Source organism: Lepisosteus platostomus, chromosome 21 (genome assembly GCF_059453375.1).
Source record: "Lepisosteus platostomus isolate fLepPlt1 chromosome 21, fLepPlt1.hap1, whole genome shotgun sequence".
Classification (NCBI taxonomy): domain Eukaryota; kingdom Metazoa; phylum Chordata; class Actinopteri; order Semionotiformes; family Lepisosteidae; genus Lepisosteus; species Lepisosteus platostomus.
The window spans coordinates 978,393-994,832 of NC_142631.1; the positions used below are offsets into that span (position 1 = coordinate 978,393).

Here is a 16,440-nt window from a genome sequence, read left to right on the forward strand (position 1 = left end):
TTGAATACATCAGCAGGACAATTTCAACCTGCTTCCTATGCCTTAACAACTACATTCATTTCGTCGGATCCCAAGAGAGCCCTGAGTGCCAGGGTCACACGTTTTTGAAGAAAGTCCTGGGAAATCAGGGATGCTAGTTCCAGCTCTGTCAACCCAATGGAGGTTGCAAAAGTCAGTGGCTTCATACAAGCATTTGGGAACTGGAGAAGCAAGACGAGATGTATGACCAATGATCCATTTCTTATCTGTACAGCTGTGTGCACAAACAACACACGTGTGTGTCCTCGACAGGAGGCACTCAAGAACAGGAGGATAGAAGCTCAGGTGAGGAGGGAGAGCCTGGCGAGTGTGTACAGGTCCCTCAGCCCCACAGCGCTCAAGCCGCGCAGCTCAGGGGCAGCTGTGCTTGAGGCCCTTCACACAAGGCACACAGACACTGCGCGCGCACGGCAGTTAGACCACTCATTCACCTCCTTTCACTCCTCACTCTCTGTCTGCTGCTCTCCCCTCTCCCTCATCCCAGCCAGTTCCTGCGCCAGAGCCCCTCTCCCTCTTGCTCTGCATCTTTGCTTGGTGGGGTGGGGTTCAGACCCACCTGCAGAGACCCCCACGTGCACACACACACCTCAGAGATTCAGGCCCTCCTGCAGAGACCCCCCACTCACACACACACCTCAGAGATTCAGACAGGGGGTTTAGGTGCCTCAAACCCAGCTTTCACTCGGCAGTTTCAGAAATGGAAACTTTGAAAAGACAGACCCGCACCAAAGCCGTCCTGTCATGAAAGCAAAAAGTTTATTCATGTTTTGAAACTACACTTAACTACCACAAGGAAGACCTTCCAGTCCAGGGTGTAGTCTGGTTAGAAAGTAACACGAAACATTTTAATACATTAGAATCACTGCCACAAATCATCTTTTTCATGACGTAATCAGCTTCGCATACAATACAAAAGAAAGAAGAAAACCGAAAGGAAAATTAAAGGCCTGACCCTGTTAGACAGGGCTGGAAATATACAGTTCCGAATACTGAAACCTCTATGCATTACAGTCATTTTATTTTTTATTCTTTTTAAATTTTTTTGCGTGGAATAGTAACAAGATGAGCAACATTCAAAATGTTCTTCAGTATTTACAACAGTTTTACTGTTCGGTGTTAATTTATGTATGACCACAGCCCCTCCTCCCCCCCTCCCCCTCCCCCCCCGCGCACACACACACTTTTTATCATCAGTCTTTTTTTGTTGTTTTTTTTTGTTATTTTTTTTTAAAAGTTGCACCGCCGGCAACTCTAAATTTTCTTAAAAGATTAAAATATACATTAGATTACACGGAGGGAAACAAAGAGCTTATTACAAGATGCAAAAAAAAAATCAAATAAAAGTCTTTTTAAAAAAACCCAAACAAAACCATGGTGCTGATATTGTTCAGAGGTAGTAAGTGAGCGCTCTAAGCTATAGAACATGTTGAGTCGTCTATTGGTATGTATGAGTTTGCGTGAGGTAATAAAGCTGTATCTCGATTGGTGGGATGTATAAATACTCTTTAGCTACACTATGTACAACTCTTGTGTGTGATCCGTGCCTTGTGTTGCCAAGTGGAAGTATCGGAATGAGTTGCCTTTACTGTAAGACCCAGGCCATTTCCATAGAAACGAGGGGTTTAAGTCATGTAGAGCGAGGTCTCTTTCCCGTCTTGGAAGCGCGTGACGTTCAACTGATGGCAACGAATGGCCGTGCCTGTTCCCCCGTTCGTGACCTTTCTCTTCTGCTTGAAAGCTGGAGTTCAGTTCGGAAACGTAGCTGTTTGTCTTTTTTAATTTAAAAAAAAAAACCGAACGGTGGTCCTGGAGACGTGAAACTGTGCCGTTGAGCCACAACCAAGTCCGTGCGCCCAGAGCAGAGGGGAGAGGAGTCTTCCAAAGCCACCTGCAAGTGCAGTGCATCAGCCCCGTTACGCAACTCAGTTCGCCAGTAATTGTCACAAATAGGTCCTTGCTTATTGGAACCACACCGATATATTGAACTTCATGATGCCAGATTTGTAGAAAAAAACCTCATGACCAAAGGTCGCATGAAGAAGTGCATTCAACAAGCTGGTGACTGAGCACGGGGGGTTATTCGCCCGATGTTTAAGTATTTTCCCCGCAAACAGTTCAAAAGCTCAGACTAACACTCAAGCGACCCGGGTCTGTGGAAACCTCCCCGGCTCCCCACAGCGCATTCCGAGGTCTCCCAGCCCGGGCTCGGTGCAGAGGGGGCTTTGCTGGTGGGATGGAGGGGGGCTGTGAAAGACGATGGCGGCGGGCAGACAGATCCGGGGGCAAAGCAGCTGCACCTGTTGCGCCGATGCCGGGCTCCGGGGAGCGGACACGTCGGCACCAAGCGGGGCCCGCAGGGCTGTCGGGTCCGAACAGATAGACAAACGCTTCACAACGTGGTGGGGCGGGGGTGGGGAGGAGCACCGGATCCGCTCCTAGCAGATCGCCGAAGGGCGAAGACCCTCGTGCTCGAGTCACAGAGGGGTCCGGGAGGAGGGGGGGAGGGTTTTACAGTAAAACGCGGCAGACGATGGGTTTCGGAAGTGGTAACCGTTCGGCTTCTCTGGTTGGTCCGTCGGTGCGAGTGAGGGCTCGGCAGCACGCAGGGATTGGACGGCGTCGGTGAAGGGATCAGTTCGAGGTATCGGAGTGCACACTTCCGGGACCCTCTGTCGGGGACGTCACAGAAGATGGAGTGGTCGCATCCTGCCATCCCCCGTTAGCCTGGCAGAGGAGGAAGAAGGAGGAGTGTCAACTGGGCTGCACCGGACAGTTATCCACACAAACGAACCCTCACATTGCTCACCTGCCTTTCCTGAAACCATTACTGTGGCTTAAAATTTGAAAGCAGCCCTAGCCAACATCTTCATCTTTATAAGTTTTTTAGTAGTTTACTGCAGACGCCCTTCCAACACCAAGGCCTTAATTAAGGGGCTGAATTTTGAGGCCCAGCCTGTGAGAGAGCGGAAGGGAGGGGTGTGAACGATGCACGGCGAAGGATGGTCTGTGACCAGCGCTCGTGTTAGACATAACCGGAGCACGGAGGGGCACAGGCAGGATTTTTGTGTGCGAACGGGGGACAAGAACAACGCCTCTGAGGTGAACCGAGGTCGAAGAACATAAACGAGGTGCTGAGCAGGGAAGTGTATCACCCAGGTGGGGAGGGGCGTGTGGGGGGTTGTGAGTGAGTGTTGGGAAGGGAGTGCAGAAAATGGAGAGGCTCCCGAGCAGAACTCCCCTTCCTGCGTGTGTGTGTGTGTGTGCGTGGGCGTGCTCGGAGTCCTGTAGGAGGCGGGGGGGGGGAGTGAACCATTTCTCTTTGATGCTGGATCAGCGCGCCGACAGCCTCTTCTGCATTAGCCCGGCGTCGGCGCGGAGAGGCTCTCGGATACAAATCTGCCTCGTGTCCCAGCCCATGGAAGCAGTTGCTGAAATCCGCGTCTCATCGGATCTCTGCGGTGGCAGACAGCTTGCCGCTACATCTTTTCCCGTCGGTCAGGGAGGCGGGGGGGACGCTGAGCTGAAGTGACGGGACGGGCCCCTCCGAGGGCGGGGACCGGCCCCTGCTGGAGCCCCGGCCCCTCGCCGCCACGCGGCTCTGTCCGCGAGGCGAAAGGTCACGGGGCGCTGATGGACATTACGCCGCAGCTCGTTATCAAAACAATCCGTCTGCATCACTGCAAACGATGAGCTACGGCCCTCCTGTGGCTCGTCCCAGGAATCAGTATTTTGCTGATTTAGTCTTCCTGGAATAGGTCAATAAACAGATGAATCTGCTTTCCTGTGGGCTGCGGTGTCTGTTGCATTGACTTGCTCCCCCCCTACCGCAGATCACGGCCGTCATCTGGGCCCCTGTCCTCTGTTTTTCCTCACTCGTTCCCTAACTTTCTTCACGTCAGAAATTCTTTCAGATACTGCCACGTGCCGGCCCGATACCGCGTCTTCTTTCTTTTCCCAAACAAAGTGAGAAACGAGACGGGCTGGCAGACAGGTTTGCTCTTGACAGTGGTTGCTGGGGGCGGGTTTTGAGATTCGTGCTCAAGTGCACCTCGACCTAACCTACATTTAAGGTTACGGGCAAACGAGAAACCTCATCTTTGTGAGGCTGGCTGGCACCTCCAGTCGGGCGCAGGGGGTATTAGGGCGCAAAACGAAACAAAGGTCTTTGGCTGCAAGAGACCGATTTTACTTGCTGTTTTGCTTTTTACTTGCTTTTTTTAAGGAACACGTTTTTCATTCATCCAAAAACGGCAGCAGTCTAAAGCTTCTCTTTCGCCCCTGCTTCACAACTGTTTATTCTCTTGACACATTCCAGAGCCCAGCCTGGAATTCCTGCCCTAAGGGGGGACTGTGGGGTCCCGGTCACAGTCAGTGATGACTCCCCCAGAGCTCCCCAGGGCTCTCCGGGTCACAGTGGGGGACATCTAGGGTGCTCCTCTGCGGCTTGTGTGCAGTGAGCAGGCCTGACTCCTGGAGGTGCCCGAGGAAAGGCAGGTCCAACATCAAAGGATACCGTAGCATAGATTCCCATCTCGTTGTTCAAACACAGGGAGATGCTAAGGATGCGTACCGGGATGTTTTAATGAAAGAATAGGATTTGGAAAAGAAGTGCTGACAGGAAACTACAGCTGACCCCTAGAGAATACTATGCGTACCGAGTTTCCCTCCAACAACTGATGTGTTTTGAAATTTTTGTTTTCTTTTTTCTGGAATCAAGAAAAAGAGAGTGCAAAGCCTTCAAGTCACTACTGTCCCTTTCATTTCCCCAGTAAAGCAACAAATGCAAATATTTCACTTCAGCAAACTGCTGAAGGAAAGATTGTCAGCAAGCATTTCTCTCTCCTGCTCCCCTCTTCTCTCTCTCTCTCGAAATAAATTAATCTTTACTCTGGTGGTTTCAGATTATGCACTGTATTATGAAACAGCGCCTTATCAACCCTCATCAGGGAAGATGGAATTCATGTCTGTAAAATGCTGCAGGCAATCACAGTTTCATATTTTATCATGTTGATAAGGATATGGCAAATTCTCTGAAGCATTTCAAAACAGTTCAATGAAAACGTAGATACGCAACTAAAAGGCTTTTTATACCATTTTGCTATAGGTTATTATGAAATGTTTATAAAAGCAAAAAGGAGGAAAGCTCTGACATATTCAAATGTAAAATATTTCTTCACTCTCTCATTCTTGCTCTCTCTCCCTGTGTGTGTTAATATTAAACGATACTTTTATCCTTGCATTAACAAAGACAGCCGTCACTTTTGCAATCTGTAATCTGCCTTGTCATTTATTTGCCTCATGCTAAAAGCAGCTCAATCACCAGGGACACTGCTGCACATACAGTACTCCTTCGAGTCTGGCTGGGCTGGGGTACAGACTGTACCCCTCTGCCTCATTCACTGGCGCAGCCCTCAGAACCCATCCTGCCCAACTGCAGGAAACGGAATCAAGAACAGCTTTCGAAGACATTTGCTCCCAGGCAAAATGTGCTCCAGTTCATTTATTATTCCAACCAACTTGCCAAAGACATTCAAGTATTTAAAACTGTTTACAAGTCTCCTAATTCCTCGAAGGCACTAATAATGTCGACCCATTGGACTTCTTCAGAATCAACAGTGAAACACGACCCTGAGGGCACAAAACGAAACTACAGGGGATGTGTATTTGAAACAAAGAACTTCAACCAGAGGGGTTCTTTGGTTGCGATAATTTGGGGAGCTGTGGACACTTGGCTGTCAAATCCTGCTATTGTACCTATTCAACTTTATGTTGGGGTTCTTGGGAGTTGGGTACTGAGGGAGGGGGTGGTGGAGGGGAATTGTGTGTGTGTGTATGGGGGGGGGGGTGTCACTCTGTTTTGCTTTTCTTCAGATCTCTTTCTGGAAACATTTCAAATTCACAAAAACGCAGAGGTTCTCCATAGAGGCGACAAAGGAGAGACTCACGTTCAAGCCATGTGGACTGTACAGAGAGTTCCCTCCCAGGCCGTCACTGTATCCTGCCGTCTGACTGATAACATGGCGCAGGGTATCCACCTGCAGCGAGAGGGAGACAGAGAGAGCCCCCGTCAGACCTGCCAGGAAGCACCGTGGGGGTGTCACACAGCACCTTTCGCATCAGAAGGGGAAAAAACAAGTGGAACAAGTAACAGGAGAAATGGAGCCATGATACTTGTGGGATGGATGATCTATAGATGTGTCAAACTGTCTATTTTATTGGTTGGTTTTCTTGAGGAGTTTTAAGGATGGCAATAACAGAAGCTGCAAGGATTGTGCAGGATGTTGGCCAATCGGAGGTGAGAGCGTCCCTTTGCAGCCCCAGAGAGAGGGGCTGCAGCTTTTCTCTCCCAGCTCTCGGGCCTCTGCGCTGCCCGGTCAGGCTGGGTCATGCCCAGGGAGCTCAGGAGGCGCTGGTCAAAGTTACTCGCCAAAAACCGGTCGAGTGTGAACTCGCGCACACAAACCTACCAAATGGCAGTCAGTTCCAGGCTCTTACCACGAAGGGCAACATCCAGTTTAACCCCAGATCGCTTCAGACTCAGGGTCCTGCGAAAGAGCCCTCCTCAATACTATCATTTTAAACACTGCACCCTGACGGATCCCGCACACGGCCTCCATAGTGGCCCAGTGCAGTTTCAGATGGCGCTCGGCTAGCCCCGTGACACATGGAGGAGAGAAATGACAGCATGGCGCAAAGCAGAGACATACAAGCAGGGCAGGAACAACTTCACAGAGGACAGGAAAGGAGGGGGAAATACATCTCGGTACACCGCACTCCCACACCCAACCCTAGAGCTCAAGTCAGAGCCGAATGCGTTCACATAGTATCGACTTCAATGGGGGTCATCGGCACACTGCAAGACCAACGAGTAGGTTTCGAACAAGTTAAGTATCATTAAATGTTTTGGAAACACGTCAGGTAATGAGATACAGGTCATATTTTGCAGATCAAACCTCTCCACAGATCAGAGTTGAAAATTTCGAATGAATGGTTCAAGGGGGAATTCTGGGATAATTGAACAGGGAACAATCTGTGTCAGGGGTCGGGGGTAGGGGGGAGGGGTCAAAGCTGTCCTCCCTTGGCCAGAACGAGTCATTGACGTGAAACTGCAGCTGGGGCCACGCAGACCGAAGCACAGCTTCCAGGCGAGAGGTGGTCTTGGCTGCGGAGAGCCAACCGATCGCCCCAAAAGGTGCGCGTCTCGATTTGAAGGCAAGCGCGTGTCGGGGTGCCCTTGAAGGCCGAGGTCCCCGCAGCAGTTGCCTGCGCGCCCCGCAAGGCGGCGGGGAGCTAGAAGCAGCTGCTGCCAATGGCTCAGTTTGGTCAGGGTCAGATCAGCCCCAGCCTGGGTTCAGCCCTGTCCCTGTTCACGTCTCCTACCTGTGACTGCACATTGGCTCCGACCTGTGCCCCCTGGTAAGAATCCCCATTCAGACTCTGCATGCTCATGAACATGTCCCCAGAGTTTGGGAGGTTAAAAGAACCAGAAGAACCTAGAAAGGAGAGATTTAAGTCGCTGAATCACAAGAGATGCTGCAAACACATCCCCCCTCCTAACCAAAGACCCCACCGCCCCCCACCCCCACCCAGGAAGAAGCTCCAGAGAAGATAGAGAGAGGAAACGACAGAAGAGGAACATGAGGTGCAGGACAGGGCAGGGCAGGGGCCTTTCAGAATTAATCAGCGCTCCTCCTCCATGATCCAGAGGCTCTTAAAGCTCTGCTCTCGTGACTGCGTCTTCAGAGATAGACCTTAGGGACTTTAACCAAACCCCCTCGCTGCCTAACCACTGTGACACCCCTAGCTGGTTTTAAGGAGCTGACCAAGCCAAGGTTTTGCTGTCTGTAAGGAGATTAGCAGATGTGTGATAACCCAGTACGACTTATTGTCCACTGACTGGATTTCTCTTTGCTCTGCGGAGGAATGTTCATGGCTCCAAGCACCAATTACAGGAGGGGGAGGTCCAGATGAAACGAGTGACCACAACTCCGTCCATCTGAAGGTGTTTTCTTCCTGTCTCTATTTAGAAAATCCTACTTTTTACAGGCGGGTTTCAAAGCTTCCCCTCCAGAGCAGAATTTGCTTCCCGGCGTAGTGAGATTGTGCATTGCACTGCAGCCATCTGAGCTGGAAAGCCAAAGCGAAGAGATTGCTTTCCCCTCAAGAAAAAACAAAAACAGCAGCTACGGCATTTTAAAGAGGATCTCTGCGGAGGATAAAAGCCGGGGAGCAAATTTCACACCGGAGCACAAAATGCTTTGAACGCAGGCGAGACGGGAGACTCTCAATCATCTTCGCCGCGCCGCCGTGCGCCGCGCACAGCGAGCCAGCCGGTCTCTCGCGGGGGGCTGCGGCGCCGGCGGACACGCTCCCCCGCGCCGTCGTGGCCCTGCGCGTGCGGGGCCCCGAATCGGACACCTCTCTCCCCCAGCCCCCGCCGCCGTGCCTACCGGAGTTCGGCGTGGTGGGCGAGTTGGTCTGGCTGTTCTGGACGGCGGCGGCGGCCGCGTGCGCGGCCGTGACGGCGGTTTTGGCTGCGTAGAGGTTCGCCTCCTCCTGGAACTTGCCGATGTTCTTCTTGTACCTGATGCGCTTGTTGCCAAACCAGTTCGATACCTGAGGGAGGAGAGGAGAGGGGAGGAGAGGGAGAGGAGAAGTGTCAGGCGTCAGACAGCCGAGCTACTGTGCACTGAGCAGTGTGATTGTTTCAAGATGTCACGTTTAGGTCCATCAAATACACAATTCCCAACCTTCTCAGTAATGTCCGCTGGGTATCCAGACTAATTAAGCAATAATCAAGGATCACTTGTGCGTTATTATGGATGTGAGCATGACATGGTTCTGTTTGTCTCTTGGCAAAACTGATACACCAGGGGTTGCTTGTCTGTGACAACACACATCTTAAAGTTTTCTGACGTGATTGCATTACTAAGCCTGCTGTTCATAATGAGGCTTTAGTCACTTTGTTAAACTGGAAGAGGGGGGAAAGGGAGACGAGACCGCGCCTTTTGTTTCTGTCGCGGGCAAGGGAAAACGAACAGGGAGAGAAGGGAGGTGTTGTTCTTTGTTTCTGGGCTAAAACAACCTTGGGAGCTGTGCTGAAGTCTGAACCTGGGCTGTGCAGATAGGTCCAGTGGAGGCGATATTAATCAAAGGCCAATGAAATGTTGCTTTGTCTCACTGTGCCCTGATAAGCCCTGGAATGGAGACCAGCAAGCAAGTGGCAGACATGATCCTTCCCTTCTTTCTTGCTTTAGAAAGTCACACTGCAGACAAAGCCACACGCAGCCTTTTGCAACTGCGGAGGACTTGCTTTATCCATGTGGAGGAGAAGTGAACTTCAGTAGCATGCTAGACTATTTTATGACGGGCGTGTCTCGTTACGGACCCTGTGACTCATTGCTACTCTGCCATGTTTTCATCCCAGAGGGCTGCTACAGAAAGTAAAAGACTCTGCAATGCTCGTTCTTGAGCCCATGCATTTGACAATGTATAGGTCGGTCATTTGTACAGCCTGCATTTATGGCTGTTGGTTGGAATTACAGGATAGGACCAAGCATCGAACAAAACAGCATAGGCGCACGCAACTGAGAGACTTTATTGCGTGAGGTGTTTGATTCTGCAGTGCTTTCTAGTCCCTTCCTGCAGCATCGCCAGGTGCTCGTGGTTGGAGTGGGGTGCACAGGGAGCACAAGCAGTCATTTCACCATCAGAGCCCTCTCCATCCTCCACCTGCTCTGTTTGCCAAGACCTGTCCACCCAGCATGTCTACAGCTGCCCTGTGCCGAACTGCAGGAGCAGTCAGCCCCCAGGAAGGCAGAGACGGCTCCCCACCCCGTCTCTAATCTGCTGGGCTTAGCCTTGGCCAGTTAGTGACCCAACTAGAAGACGTCTCCGCGCACAACAGTGCGGCATTCCTCCATCACACGGCTGCCGCTGGCACTATTCTCACGAGCTAGGGACACCTCCATGATGTCTGAAGGAACTGCACTGTACACACGCCTCTCGGTTTTCAAACATAACTCGTCCCTGGAAAACACTCCATGTAAAATTCCCCAGGCCTAGAAAGTCACCTGGTGTTGCTTATTGTTTCCCTAATGGAGCACAACTGCCGGATTGTTGTAGTTCGGCAAACTGCTCACTCATGTGCAGTACCGAGAGGATAAATACAATGTGTCAAAATACCCAGAGGGCAGATGCACTGACTGGAGGATATGCTATGAGGATGAGGATGACATTTCCCAATCAGCTACGAAGGACACACCGTTACTGCAGCTAAAAATCTCCTCATGACTGCGAAAAAACGGGTGTGAAAAAGTGCGCTTTGTTAAAAATTGGTTAAACCATTATTTGTAAGTCGAAGGATGGGTGTAGATGCTGTCTTAATTGGTTTCGAATAGCAAAAGTATTAGAACCTGAACCTATGTTTCAAAGTCTTGGGTCTTGTAGGGCCCATCATTAAAGAACTTTAATGCACACTGCATTCAGGGCATGTAGCTGTTTCTGAAATATCAGCCATGCATGTACTAGAGAAACAGATAAAAATGTTAAGTTCTGAAAGAAATTGTTTCTCCCCACATATATTCCAGGGAACTGGAGGTAGAAAACCATTTATCTCACGTGGAGAATAAATGTTTTTGAAGCCAGTGGTTAATATGCTTAATAAAATTATCGCTATGGGCGGCAGAACAGAAAAATAATGAGCACATTCTTGACATCCACAGACAAACACTACAAAAATACTGTTACATGAAACTTTTCCAAACGTGAAGAAGGCTCCCGCTTAGGAGAGTCACCGTGAGGAAAGGCCCAGATTATGTCTGTTTTCCTTAATTGCCCAAGATATTGAAGAGCCTTGTTGTCAGAGAGAATTTCCACAAGGTTCCTCATCTTCGGAACTGAAGCCTTCCTTGACCAAGCAAAGAGCAGCTGCCCTTAATGAAGGTTTATTTCATTTCCAATCCCCGCGCTTAAATTTTAATATCTGCCGCAGCCCGGCGAGGCTGTGGAGAGTGGATTTGCATGACATCAGATCGTTTCTATCCTGCAAGTCTCAGTGCTTCTAAATCTTTAATATCTAGGCAATTAAAATTAATGACCATTCAAGCGAAGCCACTGTTGGCAGTGTTTCCTTGACATCAATTGTTTGATGGGTTTACCTAGAGGTTAAACTAACAAGCAGGGTTTAATTGGAAGCAATGAAAGGGCTAGCCATCATCCTTTATACTTAACCTGCTTAGGGATCCTCCACCAAAAGAGCACCAATCTCTGTCCACAACCGCGAAAAACCCCCCACCTGAGCTTGCTGAGGAGGCAGGCACGCTACAACATACATCTGATCTACAACTGCGGGATTATTGACTCCATATTAAAACTCCGTAATGAAAGCTGCTTTTAAATTCAGCGCAGATCCCCAAATAACCGGATCACGAAAATCTCTGTGGCGTCACAGCCCCTAGCCATAAACAGCTAAGTCTTTTGGCTTATTGAAAGTAAAAGTCACATTAAAATATGTAAATATAAAATATATCACAAAATCACAAAACCAAGCATTCCTTGTGCAGTATACAAGAGACCAGAAAACAGCCCAAAAGCACAGAGCACAGAGCAGAGTGTAAGAGGGGCACAATCGGGTGCAATTTAGAGACACCACTTAACCTAAACAGCATGAGGGCAGAAATTAATCGGAGCAGAAGACAAGACTGACATGCAAACTGCAGGGAAGAATCCGCAGCCCGGACTCGAACCCTGTTCCCAGGAGCACAGACTGCCACCCCTTAACAACGTGGGCTTTATTTATTTTCTCAAATTAAATTTCACATTACAAGTGATTTCCTAGTTTAAGATTCAGCCGATAATATTTTTCAAAATTAAAACTGCTGTCTGTAAGTGAGATATGTGCATATGTGTAAATATATAGTACACATCAGCCGTCATCCCTCAGTATAGAAGTGTTTAAACACAGCAGTAACGTTAATGCATATTCCAACACATTTTAGAGGGAAATCTTTAGAAAGAGACTGAGTGGTGCTTAAATCTTTTTTTCTTGTTTTTGAGCTAATAACAATAAATATTCTGGTGCTTGTATCTGCTGCACGGTTGATAACAGCTTTGTTCAGTTTAATCCCTCCTTTCCAAAAGAAAATCCAGGAAGTCACCGGCCACAGTGCCTGTGGTAATGACTTCTGTAGGCATCTGGAAGACACCGCTCACTGCCAATGCAGTGTTAACACAAGGGCCCTGCAATAATGAATTCTACTCAGCTTCGACACTGCAAGACACTTTTATGCATTCCATTTACAACATTATTGTGCATAATTATCGTGCGGATTACAACGAATGAAAATCTGCATAAATTAGCAATCATTTACTGGTCCTATTTTGGTCTGATTTTTTTTCTTTCTGTGCAAAGTTGTTTTTCTGTTTTGTGCGGGCTCTTGACATTTTTTTTCTTGCTCCTTTTTTTCTTTTTTTGCACTATCTGTAATGATGAAATCCGTTGGAAGTTTGTCTGCTATTGAGAACGGGGGTAATTACTGCGGGTTTAGTATGATGTTTACAGCTTTGAGCTACTGCATGTCTCTCCTTTGTAATTGCTGCTGTTCTTCCTTTGTCAATACCTCCACCCCTTACACTCACGCCAGCTTTAATTGGCAGCAGAGCTTGGGAAATAATGAAATAAACCTGATGGAACTGTATTTATTAGGAGAGCAGCATCTTTAAACAGACAGGAAAATCCATGATCTACAGTATAAAAAGCAGGGGAAAATGTACCACAATAAAAATATACCTTTTCCTCCGTATTCACATTAAACAGTGGTAAAAATGAAAAGTCTAATATGTATTGTAAATATTTATTGCAGTGAAAGGCAGGCTGGGAAGGAGACGCAGCAGGCAACTCTGCATGCTCAATGCAACAAAACACTTCCTGGTTATCTAGAATACTGGGTACCTCTTCCTCACCCCCCCAGGAATGAACAGGGTAGAGGAGCAAAACTCTACATACACAGCTCTAAACACACCTCAAAATGTGTACAAGAGGGCACTGTCAGCAGGACAGGTGTAATCCTGAGGGGTGACCAACCTAATGAGTCGTAGACTACGGTGCACGAGGAGTGCATGATCTGTGCACTCCATGAGGAAAATCGGCTCCGATCTGAATGTGAAATAAATAGTTCTGACCAGTTTTCAGTAGGACCTGAAACTGGGAAGGAGTCCTGTTTCAAAGGTCATACCAGACAATAACCTTTCCGGTTGTAGGTGAGCTGCACCCACAGGGTTTATAAACAAGGAGTGGAAATTCCTAGAAAGAGATAAACAAATGGCTCAACAGTTACTGCCTTGAAAAAATCGAGCTTTATCTTCTCCCTTCTCTTAAGATGCCATATCCAAGAGCCGAGCAAGCAGGTGCATCAGTGTTTCTAGACTGGCATTTGCATTGAACAAGAAACAAAACTGAATGAATGTTTGCACTGCTTGTGCTGAAAGACTGCAAAGACACTAAGTTAACAATGGGGAGGGATTCGGGGTCTTAGCACATAGCATTCGCCGGTCCCTCCAGATCAGCGTGAGCTCAAGATTGTGATCATCATCAGCAAAATAACTCTATCTTGCCAAATTTTGTATTTCCCGTAAACAAAATGAAAATGATTTTCATTGCTCCTTAGTGCTGCTGATGCCGTTGAAGCAGCACAAGAACGGCATTTGTGCCTCAGCAGTAAATGTTCCTAATGGCACCGGTGCCTGTCCACAGTGGGATGCTGTAGTCTGTGTCCTTTATGCTGAGCACCTTTACTGCAACACAGCGACAGCGTCACCAAGCCACAACAACAACACCGGCCCTTCGTCCAGCACTAAGGCTTTAAAGACATTGTGGTCTCGATCGAAAACAGAACAAGACTCTACTCTTGAATCACGAGCCGGAGTGCTGAAAAACATCCCTGTCCTTTGTGTTAGCAAGAGAGGCGCAAACTGGCTGAAACAAAAGGAATAAATAGAAAGAATTGAAGGGGACAAGTGTCACACAAGGTGTGTAAGGTTTGTCTCTCAAAGTGACAGGCTTAGAAAAATTCTGCACCAGAACCCACGACAGGAAAAAAAATGCTCCTTTCCTTCTCAATGTGATACAGTGGGGAAAAAATCCCTTTTCTCCTTTATTGTGTACAGATTATTGTCATTTGTTTTCAGTAAACCTACAAGCACTGAGAAGTTTTTTTTTTTGTGGTACCAGTATGTACTGTGAATGAGCCCTGCGCTTACTGCACAGGAATAACATTTATTCGACTTCTGAATATGGAGTTTGAAGTTTGCGCCGAGGAGGGATTTGAAGAGTAAAACCGAAGTGTGGAGTTCATCCAAAAATATTTCACACTTGCATGGTTTTTTCCCTCCTTTTAATTGCCAAGGAAAATGACGCAGCATCGTGTTTATTCAGGGCCATAAGAATTTAGTACCATGATTTAATTAAACTGACTACGACTCACATTTTCTTATTTAATAAATCTGACAGTGTTTTTAATTAAAAAGCCATCGCCACAGAATTTGACAGCATCTCTGCAGAAAACAAGCTTTTTATCTGTACACAGAATTTAGGATGTGTTACTACAGATTTCTGCGGGGACTGACTGGCAACAGTCAGTGTGAGTCTTTTTAGCCATTAATATTCATGGGGGCTGTTATGCCTCTTTTTAGCCACTACATGGTGTTGCAAGCTAGCCCACATACCAACCGTTTCAGAGAATAAGCTCTCCTCATGATAAAGCTCAGCCCTTAGTGCTCACACGGGTTAATAAAAAGGGGTCTATAAATGTAAAAAAGACGTAAGAGAAGGGGAAACATACAGGGATTTTAACAGCACGTCTTTTGCACCAGCAAGCGCATTAAAATCTCCTGTGCTGTGTGAGACAAAACCGGGCAGAGAGCTGAAGTGACATGTCTGTACCTCGACAGCACAGCCCTGGGTGAGGGCTTGGAAAAACAATGCATTGCTGGGGAAAGGAACTCGACGCCAAGTTTATTCTCTCTGTCACTGGAAATGGCCATATTGCCGCACTTAATAATTCACCAGCTTTCCCACCTCATCCCAGGTCAATTGACTTCTGTTGTCATTTAAGGTGAATGGATTTCCTTCCGTGCTCTCAATACCACTGGATTAATAACGTCTGCCTTGGAGACCCCTTAATGAAACCTCAAACCAGGTCTTAATTATACTGCCAAAGGTTGTTTCAGAAGCCTTGCTGCTAATATTATCAATAATAGAGTAGAATTCATTAATACTTAACACATTAACCTCAGGCACCGTTCCTCTAAATATATCATGACTTAAAATATTGATAAGCGCCATTCATTTGAACTGTTAGTGATCAGAGCAGAGGAGTCACAATCTAGGAGATAATTCAAAGTCTGCCTTTAAATTCTCACCGCCCCAGCATTTTAATAACACAGCTGGGGAAGCACGCGCGTACATAAACCGAGCGACTCGCAGTCCGGCTTTGTGAGATTATATCAATTCTCACATAAACACTGACGGAAACCGCTGGCCCAAACAGGGCGCCTGTGTTTGTTTATTTAATGTCACACGTCGGAGTTGAGCCAGTGAAATAATAAGGCTGTGTGAGACACTTGCCGCACAATTGTCTGATGAAGTGCAGAAACTGCACGATCAACACCATTAGCTTCTCTCCGATCAGCAATGGTGGCGACGGCGCCGAAGAGAGCAAGGCCTTATTAAGGGAATCCTGCACTGCCTGCCTCTCTGACAGCTGATCTGCGTGCCTTCAGTGTGTCCTGGCCGGCTCCAACCAGAGGGAAAACAAGCCGGGGTTTTTTTTCTGTTTTCCTGGCTAGGACATGAAAGTGACTTTTTCATCATGCTGCATAAAAGGAAACATCACAGCGGCTACCGCTGCCTGTTCTGCAGTTGCCAGCTGAGCCTCTTGAACACAGCCTGTGAGAACGCACTTGACACCTGAGTGAACCACCCAAACAGCAAGGCCGCAACAGTTGCAAAGCCTGCAGCTCTTCTCCTGCAAAGACAATTTCAGGATTTCAACCTTCTGAATATTTGCCAGGAGCAACTTACACAGCGGGTTTCCCGAGGCTTTGTCACACTTTACTGTGCAATTTTCTTTGCAATGGTTTCCTTCCGATCTGCCGTGTGCTGTACTAAATCTCCTTGAGCCCTTTCCCAGAATTCATGCATGCAAATATCCGGATATTTCACATTATTCCATATTTCAGATTGGGAATTCAGCCCAGTGTGGTACACTGGAAAATTAGAAATTGGGATCCTGCAAGCCAGAATAAGGATATTATCTCCCGTTCTCCAATTTGTGTTTATTTCTAATTTCCTCCGATGAGCTGGATTTCCAAGGATGAAGCCGTACAGTTCTCAGGCTTTAA

At 47.8% G+C, this 16,440-nt stretch overlaps 1 protein-coding gene across 4 annotated transcripts in view; it reads right to left on the reverse strand.

The window, feature by feature from the left end:
- Positions 1-773: 773 nt before the first annotated feature.
- Positions 774-16,440, reverse strand: part of pbx3b (pre-B-cell leukemia homeobox 3b) — a 91,468-nt gene continuing 75,801 nt past the window's right edge. For 2 of the 4 annotated variants that reach the window (XM_088614553.1, XM_088614554.1), the window contains 4 exons: positions 8,490-8,655; positions 7,420-7,532; positions 5,985-6,074; positions 774-2,763 (listed from right to left, as the gene is read on the reverse strand). In XM_088614553.1, the coding sequence (XP_088470679.1) occupies positions 2,671-2,763; positions 5,985-6,074; positions 7,420-7,532; positions 8,490-8,655 (462 nt within the window). In that variant the 3' untranslated portion in view covers positions 774-2,670. The remainder of the gene's footprint in view (positions 2,764-5,984; positions 6,075-7,419; positions 7,533-8,489; positions 8,656-16,440) is intronic. The other 2 variants (XM_088614555.1, XM_088614557.1) reach the window with 1 other exon arrangement.